At 55.4% G+C, this 18639-nt stretch overlaps 4 protein-coding genes across 4 annotated transcripts; 3 read left to right on the top strand and 1 right to left on the bottom strand.

Moving 5' to 3' along the window:
* The first annotated feature begins 195 nt into the window (after positions 1–195).
* K489DRAFT_375006 (uncharacterized protein) lies at positions 196–3085 on the top strand. Its single transcript, XM_033603586.1, has 3 exons — positions 196–1776; positions 1838–2425; positions 2497–3085. Exons 1-3 carry the CDS (start codon positions 448–450, stop codon positions 2704–2706), a joined length of 2127 nt encoding a protein of 708 aa, XP_033463960.1. The 5' UTR covers positions 196–447; the 3' UTR covers positions 2707–3085.
* A 1179-nt stretch (positions 3086–4264) lies between these two features.
* K489DRAFT_405686 (uncharacterized protein) lies at positions 4265–5258 on the top strand (the record flags this gene model as incomplete). Its single annotated transcript, XM_033607175.1, has 2 exons — positions 4265–4398; positions 4577–5258. The coding sequence occupies 2 exons, from the start codon at positions 4265–4267 to the stop codon at positions 5256–5258; spliced, it is 816 nt and encodes a 271-aa protein (XP_033463959.1).
* A 3031-nt stretch (positions 5259–8289) lies between these two features.
* On the top strand, positions 8290–9368 carry K489DRAFT_311675 (uncharacterized protein; the record flags this gene model as incomplete). Its single annotated transcript, XM_033600800.1, has 2 exons — positions 8290–8510; positions 8588–9368. Coding segments are annotated over 2 exons (1002 nt in total), but the record flags the coding sequence as incomplete, so codon positions are not given.
* Positions 9369–10572: 1204 nt separating this feature from the next.
* K489DRAFT_310249 (uncharacterized protein) lies at positions 10573–18428 on the bottom strand (the record flags this gene model as incomplete). The annotated part of the gene is made up of 2 exons (XM_033600690.1): positions 10573–13981; positions 18229–18428. 2 exons carry the CDS (start codon positions 18426–18428, stop codon positions 10573–10575), a joined length of 3609 nt encoding a protein of 1202 aa, XP_033463957.1.
* Between the last annotated feature and the right edge of the window lie 211 nt (positions 18429–18639).

Raw genomic sequence — 18639 nt, 5'->3', positions numbered from 1 at the left:
TTGGCAGACGGACTGTGTGTCGTGGGTGGGCTGGACTGGAAGATGTCGCTATTTGTGCACTCTCCGCGCCGGTCAGTCCAGGTTCGGTCGGGGTGGAGCTGTCGCCCACGTTTTGCCTGACTACTAGGTACAGTAGTGTGTCGCCTACTTTCCGACTTGCAGCAGCACGCTCGAGTTCCTGCACCGCGATCGTCAGCCTGTTCAATACACCGTAATCTGCTGTGTGTACCCTCTTTGACACTTTTCACGAACACATATGTCGTTTTGATATTAGGAACCTCTGCATCGTGTGATTTGGAGTCATTGTGACTACATTGAACTGTACTTACACTAGTACTAATCGGAGTGCTTCGGAGGTATAAACGCCAGTTGCAACGGTCAAGCTCAATTCGTCGTCATCACCATCATCATCACCACGACCAGCACCTCAATCACAACCACAACATAATGTCGCTCTTCGGCGACGACGACGATGCGGCGGGCTCGCGGCCGAAAGCATCCCTCTTCGACGACGACAATGCCCGTAAACCCACCAAACCTTCCACCTCTTCCATGTTTGCAGACAGCTCCTCCTCCGCCGCCGCCGACACCAATGACAACGACAACAATTCACCCTGGGGGTTCACTCCCAAGAAGAGCGCCGGACGCGGAAACCTGGTCAAAACCCTCCTCGCCGATGCCGACGTGCCGGACTTGTACATCGACACCTTCGATGGCGCCGCACAGGGCACTGGCCGTGTCGACGCGCAGCACTGCCGTCTCCTCCTCCGCGAAAGCCGCATCAGCCCGGCTGACCAGAATCAGATCTTGAGCATTGTTAGCGGCTCTTCATCGACGGAGCTCGCGGCGCTAGAACGCGGCGAGTTCAACGTGCTGCTCGCGCTCATCGGACTGGCACAGGAGGGTGAAGAGTTGGGATTGGATGCGGTAGACGAGCGCCGGAGACGCCTACCTGTACCGCAGTTGGCATCAGTTGTACAGCATTCTGGATCGCGACCTGCTGCGGCAGCACCAGCACAGACGTCGAGTCCGGTGCAAACGCAGCGTGCCCAGCCGCAACCGCGCAAGGCATCTTTCGGGGCGGGTTTCGGGGTGGAGAGCGATCCTTGGGGTAGTCCGGCATTGCACAAGAACCATAATCACCCGGTCGAGAACCCCAATGGCGAGAACGGTTCAAATCGTCGGACCACCAGCTCTTACACGACTAACACCATTTCGGAATCTTCTGAGAACCTCGCGAGCAGTCGATACGGAGCGGGTCCAACAGCAGGACACACCGAAGGAACTAGCTGGGGTGCCTCGGCGTCCTTTGGCGCCGATTCGGAGAACTTCGGCAGCACCATCACCACCTCAGGCGGCTTCGGAGATCACGGCGACGCAACAGGCAGCACGCCTCGACGGCCAGCACAGCCTCGCATCGTTACTGGTAAGGGTGTGGAGGAGATCATCACGGTAAATCTCCTGGGAGAGAAGGAAGGGCTGTTCCTGTTCCAGCACCGCAACTACGAGGTGGCATCGGCGCGGCGCAACAGCAAGGTGATTCGACGGTACAGCGATTTCGTCTGGTTGCTCGAGTGCCTGCACAAGCGCTACCCATTCCGACAATTACCGCTGCTGCCGCCGAAACGCGTCGCGATCAATGGTAACCACATCGTGGCGGATGCGCTGTTCATCGAGAAGAGAAGACGTGGCCTGGCGAGATTCACGAACGCGCTTGTCCGACATCCGATCCTGAGGGAGGAACAGTTGGTCGTGATGTTCTTGACCGTGCCTACCGTAAGTTTTGGTATGGACCGGACCAAAATTGTGCGTCACGCTAATCCCTTTCCCCGAACAGGAGCTCTCCGTCTGGCGCAAACAAGCCACCATCAGCGTGCAGGAAGAATTCGTCGGCAAAGCCCTCCCTCGCGACCTCGAGGACAGTCTCCCTCAAGACCTCACCAGCACCTTCGACACCGCGCAAGCCGGCACCCGACGCAGCGCCGAACTCTACATCCACCTGTGCAACCTCGTCGAACGCGTCTGCAAGCGCAAAGAAGGCCTGGCCGTGGAGTACGGTCGTCTGAACACCAACATCCTCAGCATCGCCGAGACCAGCTCCGACGTCTACGCCATCGACCGCAACGACGTCCCCATGCTCAACGATGGCCTGCAGAGCGTGGCCAAGCACCTCGCGACATCGCAGACGCTGCTCGACAACGAGGCGCGCGGATGGGACGAGGGCGTGCTTGAGGACCTGAAGATCGTCCGCGATGGCCTCGTCAGCCTGAGGGACCTCTTCGATCGCTGGAATCGCCTCAAGGACAATATTCCTCAGCTGGAGAAGCGGATCATGCAGAACGAGCAGAAACTGCAGACGATCAAACTAAAAGGCGATGCGGCGAAACCCGGTGAGGCGGAGAAGGTGGAAAATGCGATTGTCGCGGTAAGTCTTCCACCCTCCTCCTCCTCCTCGCATCCGAATCGCGAGGGAAATGTTTTGCTGATCATGACCAGGACAAACAATCCATCGTCGACCAGCACGCCCGCGGCGTCTTCGTCAAGGAGTGCGTGCGCGACGAACTGCTCTTCTTCCAGGGCTCGCAGTACCACGTCAGCCGGCTGCATCAGGATTGGGCACAGGAGCGAGTCAAGGCGGCGGAGTTGCAGGTGGAGAATTTCCGCGCGTTGGCGGACGCGGTGGAGAGCATGCCGCAAGGCGACTAGACTTGCCATCAAAGGAGGCGAGGATGGCGAGAGGGGTGGCGACGGTGGTAGGAGGCATGGACAGGCGAGAAATGGTTATAGATTGTTACTTATTATATACAGTATGATACCGGCTGGCAGAGGGAGAAGAACACGCGTGACAATCGTGAGTTGGTGAAGCAGTGAGATGGCATGTGTCGGTCGCAACTCGCTGGTATCTCCGTCCCGTTCGCACCGGTGTCAACAATGTCACATGTCAGATGTCAGAGACAAGTGCATGCGGCATGTTGTCGACCCTAGGACGTCGGCGTCGATCTCAGAATGTAGGCAGCTTTGCATTTCATGGGGCTTACGGCTGTCTAGGGTGCATGACTTGCACACCTACCTACAGACGCTCAGGTGCTTCGACACATCAATATCATCTCCCGGGCTGTGGACACTAGGTGATTCTGTTCAGGAGAGAGTATGCCCGTGATATGTTTGGGAAGGTGCTCGACACATACCTGAGGCATAGTGTATATATATATATTCTTCAAAGTCGCGTTGTGTTTGCAAACGGACTCCCAGACGACCAAGTCTCCGCCGTTCTTCAGTCACGAACAAACGACACAAACGACGACACCATCACCCTTGCCTCACTTCTGCATGTCCGTTCTGTCAACTCCACCGCATCACTCACTCGCTTTCCAACTTGCTTCTGCCACCTTCGCTCCTGTCACGATTCAGTCCGGGCGCCCAGACAGCAACTCCACCATTCCGACTGACCTCACGTCACGTCACGAAGAATCGCCTGCAGAGTCCATTGCGGTGGTTCGGATCACCAAGTACCGAGCACGGCAGTATTGACGATTGTGTGTATCATTCCCGAAAGACGTGTCTTCATTCGATCAACACGGCTGTTCACAAACCTTTCGAATTGGAATTGTCTGCTACCGAACAGCGTCTTATACCTACACACAGACAGAGTCCGACGTTGTAACTCGACAACGATCAACAACCGAAAGAAGATGCCGGCAAAGCGAAAGACACAAGACACAACCACGCATGCAAACACGGACACCACAGCGCCGGCTGCAAAGAAGAATAAAAAGGCAATGGTGAAAGAGTTGGCTGTCGTCCCTGCAAAAGGTGAGTTGCAATCCCGAAAGATGAAGAACAGCTGCCTGGAATGTTACTGTTATCAGAGATGGACCGCCCGAATTGGGTTCTCTTCCCTTGCAGAGCCTCGTCTTCCCTTGGATTATTATCTAAGCGTTCCTCATGGCGGAATTTCGAACCCCGCGCGTGTATCGTCCTACCGAATTGTCCATCAACGTCGTCACTCGCGCCCGCATCCATTCGTTATCGTGCCCTAGTCATTTCACATACACACATACATCTTTCCACATCATCACCATCTTTTACTCGTTTCCACTGCGTATTGTTTTTCCGAGGAGCGGGCGCGCGCAGGTCGATTTTCCATCATCGTTTCACTTTCTGTAATTCCGTCCCTTGGATAGAAACAGACGTTTTGCGCAGTTCATCCCACCGCGTGCACCACTCTGCGGTTGCAATTCGGAAGGCTGACACCAAAGTTTCGATGGCTCCAGCCCCGTCTTCCACGCAGCAGAAAGGCTTGGTGGCTGAATTCATAGGTGTCACGGCGGCGGACAAGACCACTGCCGGCAAGGTATTGAAACAGCATAATTGGAACTTGAGTGCCGCGATCAATGCGTAAGTCTCGCGTTTGTCCTAGTTATCTATGCTTGTTTCCCGCAGACTATCCCGATTCCGTTCAGCCGCGTTGACACCAGCTCTGGTCATTACGAAATCTCGCCCCCGGTCTTTGCATTGAAATCGTCTTGCAATTGTTACAATCGCTCCTGTGAACTGACATGAATCGTCTCATCAGCTTCTTCAACCAGCCCGTTGCGAGCAACACCAGCTCAAATCGCGCCGCCGTGACCAAGATCTTTGACAAATATCGTGACAATCCCAAGGAGGCGCCAGATGAAATCAACCTCGAGGGTACCGGTACTCTCCTCGGCGACCTCAAGATCGATATCACCGACGTCGGCGCCCTCGTACTCTTCGAACTCGTTCAATCGCCTTCCCTCGGCGTCATCACTCGACAAGGCTGCGTCGATGGCCTGGCCGCTGCCAACGCCGATTCTCTCCCCAAAATCAGCGCCATAGTAGAACAGCGTCGATCGCAACTCCCCTCCGGCGGCGATGCGTTCCGCGCCGTCTACAACCACACCTTCGCCCTCGGCTTACAGGAGCGGCAGAAGAGCCTGGCGATGGAGATGGCGTTGGAGTTCTGGAAGCTCCTCTTCTCCACCCCGGCGTTCGACTGGCGGACGGACTCGACGCCGTGGCGAGAGTGGTGGCTGGAATTCTACGAGGCGAAGATCAAAAAGGCCGTGAATAAGGATCTCTGGAAACAAACGCTGGTCTTCGCCCTCGAGACGGTCAAGGACGACTCCATGAGCTTTTGGAGCGAGGAGAGCAGCTGGCCGAGCGTCATCGACGAATTCGTCGCGTGGGTCAAGGAGAAGCGCGGGAAGAGCGCGGAGGCGATGGATACGAATTAGATGGGACCGTCCGACACCGTTCAGAAGATAACACAGAGAGAGAGCGCGAGGGGAGGGAAAAAAAGAAGAGGAAGGACTGAGACGAGACGAGACGAAGAGAAAGATGATGACTGTTATGATTATGATGCATAAATCGCACAGCGGAAATGAAACCTCCTCTCTGTGGCGGAAATGGTTACAAGTGACGAGGAGTCGGGGCCGAGAGATATGATGCAGCGGGAAAAAGGAGGGAAGAAGGCCATAGGGAAGGAGGAGGAGAAGGTGTGGTTTAGAAATGCCTCTTCCTTTCTTCATTCCCTTCTCACTCGCCGCGGGAGAATTCCTCCGAGGGAAGCAAAAGATGAGGACCAAAGAAGCGTTCACTGGGATTCTCGACCTAATCAAAAACGGTGTCCCGGTGGAGATGAGTCAAGTGAGGAAATCAGACTTGCAGTAGAGCGAGATGCCTTCCTTTTTGCCTCTATATCAGTACTGCCAGTCGGAGAAGAGATTTACCTCCATCAATCGCTTTCTTTCTTTCTTCCCTTCTCCCTCTGCCTTTCCCTGGTCCTCTCAAAGTGACGAGGATACAAAAAAACCAGAGATGGACCTAAGCATGTCTCCCATGTCCAGAATCGAAGCGTCCCTACTAGACATGGTTGATATTCCGCTCCGCCGTTTTGCTCTTTTTTTTTTTTTGAAAAAGCGGGCGCCGGCGCCGGCTCGGGTTTGTATTTTTCTCAGGTTTTCCATCATACCTAGATATCATGCGAATGTCATGGCGTCGCCCGCCCACCCACCATCCGACCTCGCGCTGATCGACGACGACGTGGGGAGGAATTTGATGATGGGATCTGATGGGATTCGATGGTGACTGCCCTTGGTTGGATGGGAGACCTTTTCTCCAGCTTGGCGGTGGCTGGGGAGATGGTCATGAGGGTTATTACATGAAGTGGACGAGGCGATCGGTCGATAGTGGACTACACATGCATATGAGTAAGGTACTGTTTATATGTGCGATGTTGCTCGTCTGAACATTACGGCGGGGAATGGCTTCCAAGGAGCAACGTGTGAATTATTTACGGATGTATCACATATATATGTATTTATGTAAATATGTTCCTGTATGCCGTCTTTCTACACGATCGACGGGAAAGATCAGACGGAATCCACATCCGCTTCGACGGCGCGATGATGATAGCGATACGGTAGGCATCGAGGTTTCCTCTGACGGTCTGCTGATGTCGACCTAGCTTCAACGTCGAGAACTCCAGACCTGCGACTACTGCATGGATGGCGTCTTCTCATGCACACTGGCACTGGCACTGGACTGGGTGGCTGTCGAATATGCACTACTGTCCTGTCCTGTCCTGTCCTGTGCTGTCCTGTGCTGTGTGCATATCAGCCGAGTGATCTCGTAGGGTCTTTTCATCATCATCATCATCATCATCATCATCATTATCGGTGAACATGATCTAGTCGTCTAGTCACGACGCTGCTTGCGATCTGTACGCCATGGATGATCGATTGATTGTTGTCGTACTGGAGTCTCCACTCTGCCGTCCAATCTATGGTAGCGTAGATAGCTCGGGCCCTCGATCTACATGTCTCGCCCTCGTCGTTGTTATGCCGTGGATTGGCATGGTCGGTCTGGTTTTCATGTAGGAAGGCCGGCCGGGGAGACAGGTCGGATGGATCCATGTTTTCCGTGTCGCATTGCCTTTCGTACGAAGTTTGATGGAGAGACAGACATAAGATGTGTACATATGTGTAGCTGTAGCTGTGCCGTCTGCGATCACTGTATGATAACAATAATGATGATTGTCGCCGTTTTCCCCCTTGGCGCACCTCTTCTGGTGCTCAGACCTTCTCACCCGCCGCTTTCTCTCTATGCGCGATAGTCCAACAGCTGATGTGCCCACAGTAGTGTGTTGTACGTACTGGTGGGTGGTGACAATCACCATACTCGCTCTTATTATTACTATTATTCTCTCTTCAATATTACTTACTTACCTTTCTGGATCATCACCGCCTTGGTCGTTGGAAGATCCTCAGCAAGCAACAATCATAATAATCTCGTCCCCTAATCATAATTTAATTCATTCCCGTCTTCATCTCTCCCAACATCGGACTCTTCTCCGCGGAGGACACGACCCTGAGGACAATTAGGCACCCCCCGAATCCGCCCGACAACACTATTTACCCCGTCAGGAACCAAACAACCAGTTGGCGGTCGTGCATGTCCCAACGTCGCCTTCACATCTTCTTCGCAATACGGATTAACACCGGCCTTGTTTGCTCAAGCCAGAGATTTGCGCTCATACTGCGCAATAGCTGCGACTGGGCGCCCACCTGGTAGTCGCGAGCGACAGGGACGTACGGCGAGAGAGGGAGCTCCTGCGGGTCCAACCACCAACAAACGCTGCTCTCAACCTACCACCACTCCCACCTTCCTCGCAAAATCACACGCGAATGGCAGCTCCACTCGGCCTCAGTATCCCTCCGCGCGAGAGCTTCCTGCTCGAGCAAGTCAGCGAGAGCTCCACCTCGGGATTCTCCAACTCCTACCGCGGCGACTACTCCTCCAACACCGAGGATGAGGAATTCCCGCAGTTCGATCTCCCCAATTTCCCCGTCGCATCCGATTATCTCGAAGAGCGCACGCGGCGGACGATGATCGGTCGCATCCTCTATGCGCTGGGCATGGACGTCCATCAGACCGCCGCCAAACCCCTCGACTACGATTACTTCACAGCGCCGCGCGATGACCTCCCGGATGGGCTTCTGAGTCGGAAGAAAAGAGACGTGCGACCGCGGCGGCGGACGAAATTCTGGACCATCTTGAAGAGATTGTTGGTGGTGGTACCTGTGGGACTGTTGTTGATATTGTGAGTATCATCATACCTTGGACCGCTTGTCCGACGGAAGTCGCGAGAGCCTGTCCGCAGCTGCTCGGGCGGAGACAAAGGAACACACATACTGATGGACGCGCAGTGGAGTGGTCCACCTCGTACAGGCCGTGTTCGGCAGCGAATACTTTGGTCGGGACGCAGACGACTACGACGACAAATTCCTACCCAACTGGGGCGCGGCTGGACATTTCGGCGAGGGCCTGAAGGAGTATCCTACAGATGCGACACGGGATGTGATCCCCATCCCTTGTCATTCGCACAATGATTACTGGCGGAGGGTACCGCTCTTCGACGCGATCCATTGGGGTTGCACCGGCGTCGAGGCGGATGTCTGGCTCTTCGACGACGAATTGTTCGTCGGGTATGTATCGCTCTACCCTTCTCGCAAAAGGCTCGAGGAAGTAGATTATAAGAAACACTGACGCGTCCCTCTCGCAGCCACAATGTTGCGTCCCTCACGCGGAACCGCACTTTCCAAAGTCTATACGTCAATCCTCTGACCGAGTTCCTCGACAAGATGAACCCCTCGACGGAATTCTCCAACACCACTGGCCATGGCGTCTTTGATGAGGACCCGCAGCAGACGCTCGTCCTCCTCGTCGACTTCAAAACCCCCGGTCACGAGACCTTCCGCTCCGTCTCCGACCAACTCCGACCCCTCCGCGAGAAGAACTACCTCAGCTACTGGGACGGCGAAACCTTCCACCCCCGCGCCGTCACCATCGTCGGCACTGGCAACGCCCCCTTCGATTTGATTACCGCCTCCACCACCCACCGCGACATCTTCTTCGACGCGCCCCTCGACCGCCTCTGGGAACCCGAAACCACCTCCTCCCCATCCTCCGAGCCACCCCTCCTCCGCCGCAGCACCCCCACCAACCCCACCGCCCTCGCCGCCCTCCCCCCGGCCTCCGCCTACGACCCGACGAACAGCTACTACGCCAGCACGAGCTTCTCCCGGACCATCGGCTTCATCTGGCGCGGCCGGCTCACGGCCGCCCAGCTCGACCTCCTCCGGGGACAGATCCGCGGGGCCCGCCGCCGCGGCCTGAAGGCGCGCTACTGGGACACGCCGAGCTGGCCGCGCGGCCTGCGCGACCACGTCTGGCAGGTGCTCCTGCGCGAGGGCGCCGAGGTCCTCAACGTCGACGACCTGCCCGGCGCCGCGCGCGCGACCTGGCGCCGGCGGGCGGAGAGGGGGAGGAGGGCGTTTTCGTGAGGGCGGGGGAATGTCCTCTCCACGAGGCAACGCGAGGGATGACCTCGTTCCCTTGTTCCCCATCGCTCTGCTGGTTCTCTTTTTACTTTATTTCGGTTCGTCGAGGTCTTGGACGATCTTGTCTTGGCTGCTCCGGGCCCGGCCTGGCCTGGCGGGGCGGGGCGGGGTTTTAATGATGAATGTGCCCATGCCCATGCTTATGTTTTGCGTGATTAATTTTGGTTTTAGTTTTTGAGCGCGCAAGTACGCTCAGAACGGCAGGTCGGAGGGAGCGAGTGAGACTCTCTTCTTCTTCTTCTGGACCGCTTTGCTCACGCCCCTTTTCGGGGAGAGCATATGTTTGTCGTTGGAGGGGTTCTATTATTTTTGGGGCAGGTTGGGCTTTCTCCTCCTCTCTTCTGGAGGATTGGAGGAGAGAGGTGGGAAATGAGAGATATCGAGAGGGAGAGAGGAGAAGGGAAGCGGAACAGGAGGAAGGACGACAGATTCGACGACGAGCGAGACAGAGAGGTGATAATATTTAATACATGAACATTCAAACGAGTCTTTTCCCAAAATGCCCACTTCGTCTTCTTCCTCTTCTTCTTCTTCTTCTCCCTCATCCCGCATCCCCGAAATCTCAATCATATGTGCCGGACTCGAGAAAACGAAGCATTTTGCAAGATCGATCGCGAAAGAAAGAAGGGATGGAGGGGACGGAGGGTCGTTGAAATGGTTCTCTGCATCAGAGGGAGAGGGAGAGGGGGGATTTTCGACGGAGAGAATGGGACAGCCAGTTCGAGCCTATGCTGGGGTTTCGGTATATTCCCATCACTACAACACGCCATCGTGGACGACTCTGACTATATGGAATGACATACCTCCCTTTAGAGAGAGAGATAGAGGGTGAGAACACAGGCGTATCGTCCTCATGTATGGCTCTTTGGTGTTTCTCGCCAGACCTCTCGACTCGTCACGGCTAGCAGCCTTCACAATGAGGCATTGGTCGAGAGGACAGATGGGGAAATGCAGGGAAGGACGGAATGGGCGAATAGCGATTGCAGGATTATGATGATTTTGGGGCTTGCTGTCCCCACTCTTACTTTCTCCATTAAAATAAAACAGGGCGGGGGCAGGTCATACCGTCCAAGAAAAATTGCCGACATTAAATATCCCTCCCTCTCTCGCGCGCGTGAGCAACAGTTCTCTTCGAGAAATTTCGGGATCAATCGCCAATGACACTCTCTTCGTCTTCATCCTCGGCGGCCGCCGCCGCAGCATCGCCGTCTTCCTCGACATCGTCCGCATCGCCCATGGCCTCCTCTTCCTCTTCCTGAAGCGCGCGCTGCCTCGCTTCCTCCTCGGGCCCGTCGTCCTCAATCTCATCGTCCTCGTCGTCCTCGCCGACGATGGCATTGCTCTTGGGCGCGGGGCGGGATTTCTTGGCTAGGGTCGCAGAAGGTTTAGCTTTTCCCTTTGCGCCGCCGCCGCCGCTCTTGAGGAGACGTTGCTGCATATTGGGTACGTCGAGGAAGGCGAGGACTTCCTTGAAGTTGGGCCCGAGTTTCGTCTTGTTGAGCTCGAGGCGTTTGCGGAGGGCCTTGTCGCGGATGACGCCGGCGCTGATGGCGAGGACGAGTTTGCTGGTGTATTTGCAGAGGTGCATTTGGGCGAGGAGGGGTTTGAGGAGTTTGGCTTCGCGGGTCTGTTGGGCGGCGGGGCCGTCGGCGTCCTCGTCGTCGGCGTCGGATTCGATGTCAGACATGGGGTCGTCGTCGATGGGCTCGGCGTCGGCGTCCTCGATGTCCTCGGAGACGGGTGCGTCGAGTTGTTTGTTGGAGAGTCTGGCGACGGTCTTCTCCAGCGCGAGGAACACCTTCATCGTGCTGTCCGCGTATTCGAAATCCATGATCAAAACGGTGTAGTCATCGCTCATGCCGGGCTTGGCTGTGACGGTGCCCAACACGTTTGAGACGGTGTAGAGATCCAACAGACAACCTGCCACAGCCACACAGACCTCTTCGGACGGTTTTCGCTTTTCTAGGACTTGTGCCAGGTTTGTCACGTATGCATCGCGCCGCTCAGCCAGAGCTTCGAGGACTTTGTAAGGAATCTCAGTGTCAGTGCCAGTGGTGATGGTCGCTATCAGCGCTTTCACGCTCCACTGGAAGTAATGTAATGCCGCCTCTGCCGCACGAGCGGCGACCTGATCCTCGAGTGCTGCTTCTTCGGCATCTAGGTTGGGCCCACTTGATGGTACCGCTCGCAGGATCAGATCGATCAGGAAGTCGATGGCGCCGTGGTATTCCTTGCCAGCGGCAGTGTTCGTAGCAGCCACGCCAGTATCCTCTAACGGCTGCGTGCAATCACTGATCATGCTGAGGCGGAAAGTGCGACGTAAGTTGTTTGCCAGGGCCAGGAGTTCTTCTGTTTTAGAAGCTCCGCGTACGGCGATTGTAGCAGGATTCAGCAATTCTGACAGATTGTTGATTACATCTTCCCATAGGCCAGCAAGCTTATCTGCTGTGACATCATCCAATTCGCCATATGATCTCGCGTGAAAGATTGCTGCGGTGGCCGGAGCCAGCACTTCATCTGTTCCATGTGACATGAACTGCTTGCTCAGATCGTCGAGGAGTCCGCCATACGTCGAGGAATTTTGTCGGAGATTTTGAAGTGATGTCGATGCGAGGACGCTCTCCAATCGAAGCACCGCCGCTGCGGTCCCCGGAGTTCCTCCGAATTTCTTGAGTAATTGTGGTATTAATTCTATCAAATGCCTTACGCTCTCTTCTTGCTCATCTTGTAAATTCTCACGCTGCTGTTTGGTCAGCTTTCCTTTCGAGGTCGATGATTTGTCCGCAAGATCCTCTAGGCTCAAGCGGACGGCTGCGTTCAGGACTTCGAGAAGGATGATTTCCTCCGTCTCCGTCGTGATGCATTCGCTCTTCAATTGAGTGAGGGCGTCGTCAGTTGCTCGATGGCTTTTCCTCGTCGAGTGATCAAAAAGGAGATAACCTGCCAGTGCAAGCCAGTCTTCAAGTTCGGCGATCTTCGGATATAGGACTGCCACTGGTAATGAGAATCGCGACTCAACCCCAGTCACGTTCAGGTAAAGTGCGCCATCAATCTTGCTGCGCTCAACGTGATCAGGAAGACTGTCGTCTGTGTCATATGATTGTAACATCTCCGCGAGAGCTTTGTATCGCAGCCATTCCAACCGTGGCGCTGAATAGTTGCCTTCTGTGGTTTCTGGCAAAGAATCTTCAAGATTGTCGAGCCCGCCCAGGCTCTCCAGCTTGGATGTGTATAGATCGTTGACGTTCTCGGCGAAGAACCCAGCTACTGCCTTTCGAATTCGCAGGTCATCGTGGAAGATCATGCGACCCACAGCGTCGATATCGTCTGGTTGGAGGAGCTCGTTCTCGCGTAGGACGTCTAGCAAGTCAATGCCAGCAATTCGGACATTGACGTCCGAGTCGGCTGTTCCGATCTCGACCAGGCGTGATCGAAAGCGCTCTGTGAATGTCTTGAGACCCGCGAGCTTCGTATCGTCACTGTATAATCTGCGCAATTGCCTAACGTCCTCACCACGCGTCGCTGGAGACTGATCGCTGAGGACCCATCCGAGGTATCGTAGATGGTGCCCGTCGAAGAAAATATCGGGCATAATCATGAACCAGTCTCCTATCGCCTCCACACAATCGCGACGAATCGCAGCGTCCACGTCACGGTACCGGTGGATGAAGATCACGTCGAACCAATCTTTGATCAGCCCCTCCACAAACTCGTACTGTTCGCTGGCGCTTTTCGCGCTGGCATCCAATTGTTTCGCGCGGTCCTTGTTCACCCGGCTCTTCTTGCGCTCTGACGCGGCTTGACGCGTGGCATTGCTAGATTTATCCTTGAGCTCTTTGGCAACATCACAGAGCGCTGTGATGACGTTCAGCGATGCCAGAGTGGAGGTATGTCTGATGGAGCGGCTTGCAGCTGATGTCATGGTGGAGAACCAAACTTCGATATTCTCAATCAACTCGGGATTGGAGAAGAGCAAGCCATTAGCCGCGACCGATTTGACAAAAGTCACAACAAAGTCGGCCACACTCTGTTTGAAAGACACCGCACCTCTACCCTTGGCGATCAAAGGATAGTCTGTAGGTTCCGATGCCATGTATTCATCCTGGATATCGGTGAGCCTGCTTGTGGCACCGTCCACATCTTCAATGTCGTGCTCAGTGATCTTGATATCACAACCCGCGCTTTTCAAGACGAAATTGATCACATCCGCGAGCGCGCGCGACTCGTGTCGATCGAACGCCTTCATCCATGCCGCCACGATTTCCTCGGACGGTTTGTCGCCTGCGAAGATGTCCGCATACAAGCCGCCCGCGGCCTGCGCGTCTGCCGAGTCAACCGCTTTGACTTTCTTGGTCGCTCGTTTGCGCGCCGCTGGTTGGGCAGCTCTGAAGGGCAGCGAGATGTTATGTGTCTTGGGCTTCTTCTGGGCGGGTCGTTTGGGCGCAGCGCCTTTGGATTTGCGCGACCGCTTCTTTTGCTCGCGCAGCTCTTCCTCGTCCGCCTCGTCGTCCTCATCATCTTCGTCGCTTTCATCGTCGTCATTAATTTCATCGGCCCTTGCGGGATCATCGTTCTCGTTATCTGGGTGGTCGCGTTTTCGCTTGCCAGTGGAAAAGTCGCTAGTAGTGAAATGTGTAGTTTGCTTGCGGACGCGTCCAGATGTGCGGACATTCGGCCCAGAGGCGCTGGGAGCTGGCGACGACGAAGCCATGGTTTCCAGTAGACGACCTGGCATGAAGGTTGTATGAATGCGACCGCGGCGTGCACGCGAATTCGTGGTGGGCGTCGCGACAACAGCGAAGCACGGCCGATGATGTATCGAATTGGTGTGGTATGGGCACACAGTATTGGTACGCTGCCTGCGCTGTGATTTATTGTTAGGGCATGACGCGCCCCTCAGAGAACGCGTCGGATGCGTGACAAGCACCTAACAGCCCTTGTTTCGCGGGTGGAAATGCCTGAGGCTGGCAACACCTGGGTGATCTCCAGCCTACACTGTAGTAACATTTGTGGAGTCAATTCTCAATGGGTGCGCTAGACAGCCATCTCCCTGCGATAACAACAATGTATGTAATATTTATTTGTTATCGCCGTGAATATGGAGTATGCTCTATGATTGATTGATCTCTGATTTGAACTCTGATCATCAGGCACGATGGTCCATCGTCGTCAATAATGCTTTCGAAGAAGGACAATCATGTCCACTGCCTTCTCCTCACCAAAATCCACTCCTGGCGGTGGTATCGTCCATCTCGCCTTGCTGCCTCCTGACACTCCAAGGCTCAAGGAATTGAAATATCAATATCCTCTCAAGTTGGTTTCGCCTGCGCCACTGTGGACGCATGACGAACACGATGAGCCTGCACATCTTATCCACACAGTCTACCTGCTAGCGTACGGAGGCGGCGTGGTCGCTGGTGATAGTGTCGATCTCAAAATCACCGTCGAGGCCTCCACGAGGTTGATACTGCTCACGCAAGGCAGCACGAAGATCTTCAAAGCGCCGAGCCGAGAACTCCTGAGCAAACAGTCATTGACTGTGGATCTATTTCCCAACGCTGCTATTTGTTACTTGCCAGACCCAGTCCAACCATTCGAGAAGAGTTCATTCCTGCAGCAGCAAACCTATCTCGTCCACGCGGCCAAGTCGCCGGGAATGCACAATGGCAGCCTCTGCATCCTAGATTGGGTGTCCAATGGCCGCCCTGCAAATGGCGAGAACTGGTCATTCCATCACTACACTAGTCGCAATGAGATATATCTTTGTCAGGATGATGGGCGACGTAGACTTGTCCTGCGAGACAGTATGATTCTGGACGAGAGGGACGCATCGCAAGGCCTTGCGGAGCGCATGGAGGGACTTGCGGTTTACGGAACGCTCTTCCTGTATGGGAACATGTTTGAAGGGCTTGGGAAGTTCTTCATGGACGAGTTCAAAAGCACTCCACGAATCGGGGCCCGGAAATGGGACAGCGGCAGTGACGATGGCAGCGAGGAGATGCTCGATCCGCATACGATTTGGCGCAACGAGCGGCATCGGACGGAGAAGATCCATCGCATCTTCTGGTCTGCTGCGTCAGGACGAGACTGCATCGTGATAAAATTTGGCGCACCAATGCTAGAGCATGCCCGTCGCTGGCTGAGCTCAATGCTCACTCAGGAGAAAAGCGTAGTCAATGCGTTTGGAGAGCGAGCCTTGCTTTGCCTCGGCGAATGAAATTATTTGGATGTGATGATGGAGGTGGACGGTGAATTCCAAGGTTCGCCTGGGCAAATGTTTCATCAGAGTCTGGAGCAGACCATGACACAAGCGGCTTCTCCACAGGAAGGAAGTGACAGGTCGGCCATTCCAAGTCCCCCGATGACACTTCCGACACGCAACTGCACCTGTTACTGTAGAGGTAGCGCAAGTACGGTCAAATGCGAGACATGGTGAGTGCTGTCACCCACCTTGCCAACATGAACATCACGAACATCACATGCCGGTGTCTGCAACATTCTGACACCTTTCGCAATCGAACTCATTGTCCTTCTCGCTCTCCAAGTCACACGCCTGTACTTTCATGCATCGTCTTCTCACTACCTTGGGAGCAGCATTGTATTCTCTAGTCCCCAAAAGATATTCGCTTTCCAAAGATTCGCTTGCCGACGAGCAAGTCATGTCCAATGGGGACAACAGTTCTCTCAGCACATCGACCTGTTCGCTGCCTCCTTTCAGATCCAGGCCCAGAACACGCTGACACGGTACCAGCAACGTCTTCATCGCCCGAACCACATCAACTTCGAAGGCGAGACAGTAGAATCGGCCTCGTCAAGACCTACACATTCGATCAATTGAGGATTATCGGCACCCAGTGCGCGAGTCATTTACCTCCTGCTTCGATTTTCCGAGACATCTTCTTGTATGAAAGAAATCGAGACACCGAGCGGGAGCGACTTGTAAGATCGGAACAAAACATGTGAATGGTCGATCAGATTCTCATCGAAAGACCAGTTCCGCCACAGCATATTCGAGCTACCTACCAAAACGAGTCAGAGCACGTCTCCCGACGAAGCTATGGAAAAGCGACTTCGCGACCTCGAGGACAGAACCGCATCCAACGCGACAGCAATCGCGCATGTCCGGCGCGCGCAGGCCGAGCTCGGGACACAGCGCGTCAAGCTACAAGAGCTGCTCGTCCGCATGGTATCCTGTGAGACCAGAATCTCCGGCAAGCTAGATCAATCTCCCGCGACCATCGCCGCCGAGACCGCTCCGGATGCCTCGCCTGCTCCGGACCACACCACGCGTCCGAAACAAAGCGAGGACCATGTAGCCAGGCTCGATATCGATATCGGAAAGATTGTTGCTGACAATCACGATCTCTGGGCCGATCGACATGCATTGGACCTCCGTCTGACGGACGTTGAACAGCGACTGGAGGCTCTGGAAGCTGCTTCGGGCAGTACGAGAAAACAGCAGGGACCCCCGCCCGTCAAGGAAGAGTCACTCCTCGACGGTTCACCTCCCAGAGCAGCACCTGGCATGGTCACGACGCCGTTGTCGGCGGTTCGGTCAACTCCACCAGCTCGTCCTCCAGCCAAAGACTTTGTTCCTGGACAGCCGTGGTCGACCGGAGGAAGCAGTCAGCCTGAAGGTCGGGCAGTCAAGTGGTGATCTGACGTTGAACTTGCGCGTTGATGGTTTTCGAATCGCCATTGGAACTGCCGAGGGGAGATTCGCTCAGCGAGATCAGAACGGTCGTGACATAGACCATTCACTTGTACCCCTCTCGATAGCGAGATAACTGAATTGAAAACCACGACGATGGAGCTTTACAAATACATAGCGGAGCTATGCCTGACTTCCGTAGTATCGTGATCTTCTAAGGTCGCACACGAATCTAACTCGCTACGAAAACATGACATGGTAGTGCAAAGTGAATCCAGTGATGATGATGATGATGAGGATCCATAAATATCATACAAGACCAAAAAGAAAAGAGAGAGAAGGGAAAAAAGAGCGTAAATAAAACGACCGATACCACACACACAAGGGTCCCTCGACTCTCATACTCCCCCATCATCACCATCATCGTCAAAACGAATCCTCCTCCCCCTTCTACCTGCTAGGCGAGGAAGGAGGGCACCTTCTCAATACCGGACCCCTTTCCGGTTCAAATAAGCGCCCAAGAGCCCGTCCAGCTGGCCCATCATGTCCTGCACGCCCTTCCGCTGTTCGACGTACAGGCCCGCCATGAGCGGGTGGTTGTCGGCCACGGGGGTCACACCGGACTTGTCGTGGATCATGACGAGCATGTCGCGGACCTCGCGGCCGTCTTCGAGCCAGGCGCGGAGCGAGTGGTCGTTCCACGGCTGCTGTTGGGAGGAGGGTGTGGACGCGGTGGGGCTGGGCGCGGTGGTGAGGGGTGGCGGGGAGAGGTGCGCCGGGATCGGGCTGTCGGTCGGGTTGATGAGGTTGCGGAGCGGGGTCGTGGTGCGGCTTGGGTTGGCGCCGCCGGGGGTCGGGCTGGTGATTGTTGGGGTGGTGGTGGCGGCGCGGTCGGTGGGGTTGCTGGGTTTGCGTTCGAGGGTGGTTTCGGGGGTTGGTGTAGTGGCGGCGGCGGCAGCGGCGGCGGTGGTGTTGGTGATGGGTTCGGCGGCGCGGAGGGGGCTGGTGAGACCGCCGGGGCCTTCTTCTTCCTCGTCGTCGTCCTCGCTGTCGTCGTCGTCGTCATCGTCCTCGCTGTCCTCCTTGTCGCCCTCGCCTGGCATCGGGATGTGGACAATCTCGGTACCGTGCATGAACGTCCTCGAACCTGACCGTCCCCCCTCTTCGTCATCGTCGTCGTCTTCGTCGTCCTCGAAGGGGTTTCTGCACTCCTCTGCCGGAGTGTCAAAGTCGTCCAACATCATGCGCTTCTTCGCCTTCTTCGCCTTCTTCGGCTTGTCGCTGCTGGTCTTGAGGATACCGGTGAGAGGTTTGGGCGGGGCACGGATGGATGATTCTTGACCTGTGGCCATCTCTTGCGCGACTTCGGAGCCTGGGAGCTCCGCCAGGAAGACTTGGCCGCTTTCCGGTTGAGCCTGCTGTTGTGCCGCTGGCGTCGACGCAGTCTGTTGCATTCGTCCCTGAGCCGCGTTCTGGGCGGCTTGGCCATTGGCCGTACGATCCGTGAACGAATTTTTATCGCTCGATGTCGATGACGAGCGAACGATATCGAGGGACACCTTC

The sequence above is a fragment of the Dissoconium aciculare genome (genome assembly GCF_010015565.1).
Source record: "Dissoconium aciculare CBS 342.82 unplaced genomic scaffold K489scaffold_1, whole genome shotgun sequence".
NCBI classification, from domain to species: Eukaryota; Fungi; Ascomycota; class Dothideomycetes; order Mycosphaerellales; family Dissoconiaceae; genus Dissoconium; species Dissoconium aciculare.
This window is presented reverse-complemented; position numbering and strand designations above follow the sequence as displayed.

What these genes read in the sequence shown, in the direction of transcription:
- K489DRAFT_375006 (XM_033603586.1), top strand. Translation starts at nt 448, where the DNA reads ATGTCGCTCTTCGGCGACGACGACGATGCGGCGGGCTCGCGGCCGAAA. An exon ending in TGTTCTTGACCGTGCCTACC is followed by an intron (nt 1,777 to 1,837) that starts GTAAGTTTTGGT and finishes TTCCCCGAACAG; the next exon opens with GAGCTCTCCGTCTGGCGCAA. An exon ending in TGGAAAATGCGATTGTCGCG is followed by an intron (nt 2,426 to 2,496) that starts GTAAGTCTTCCA and finishes GATCATGACCAG; the next exon opens with GACAAACAATCCATCGTCGA.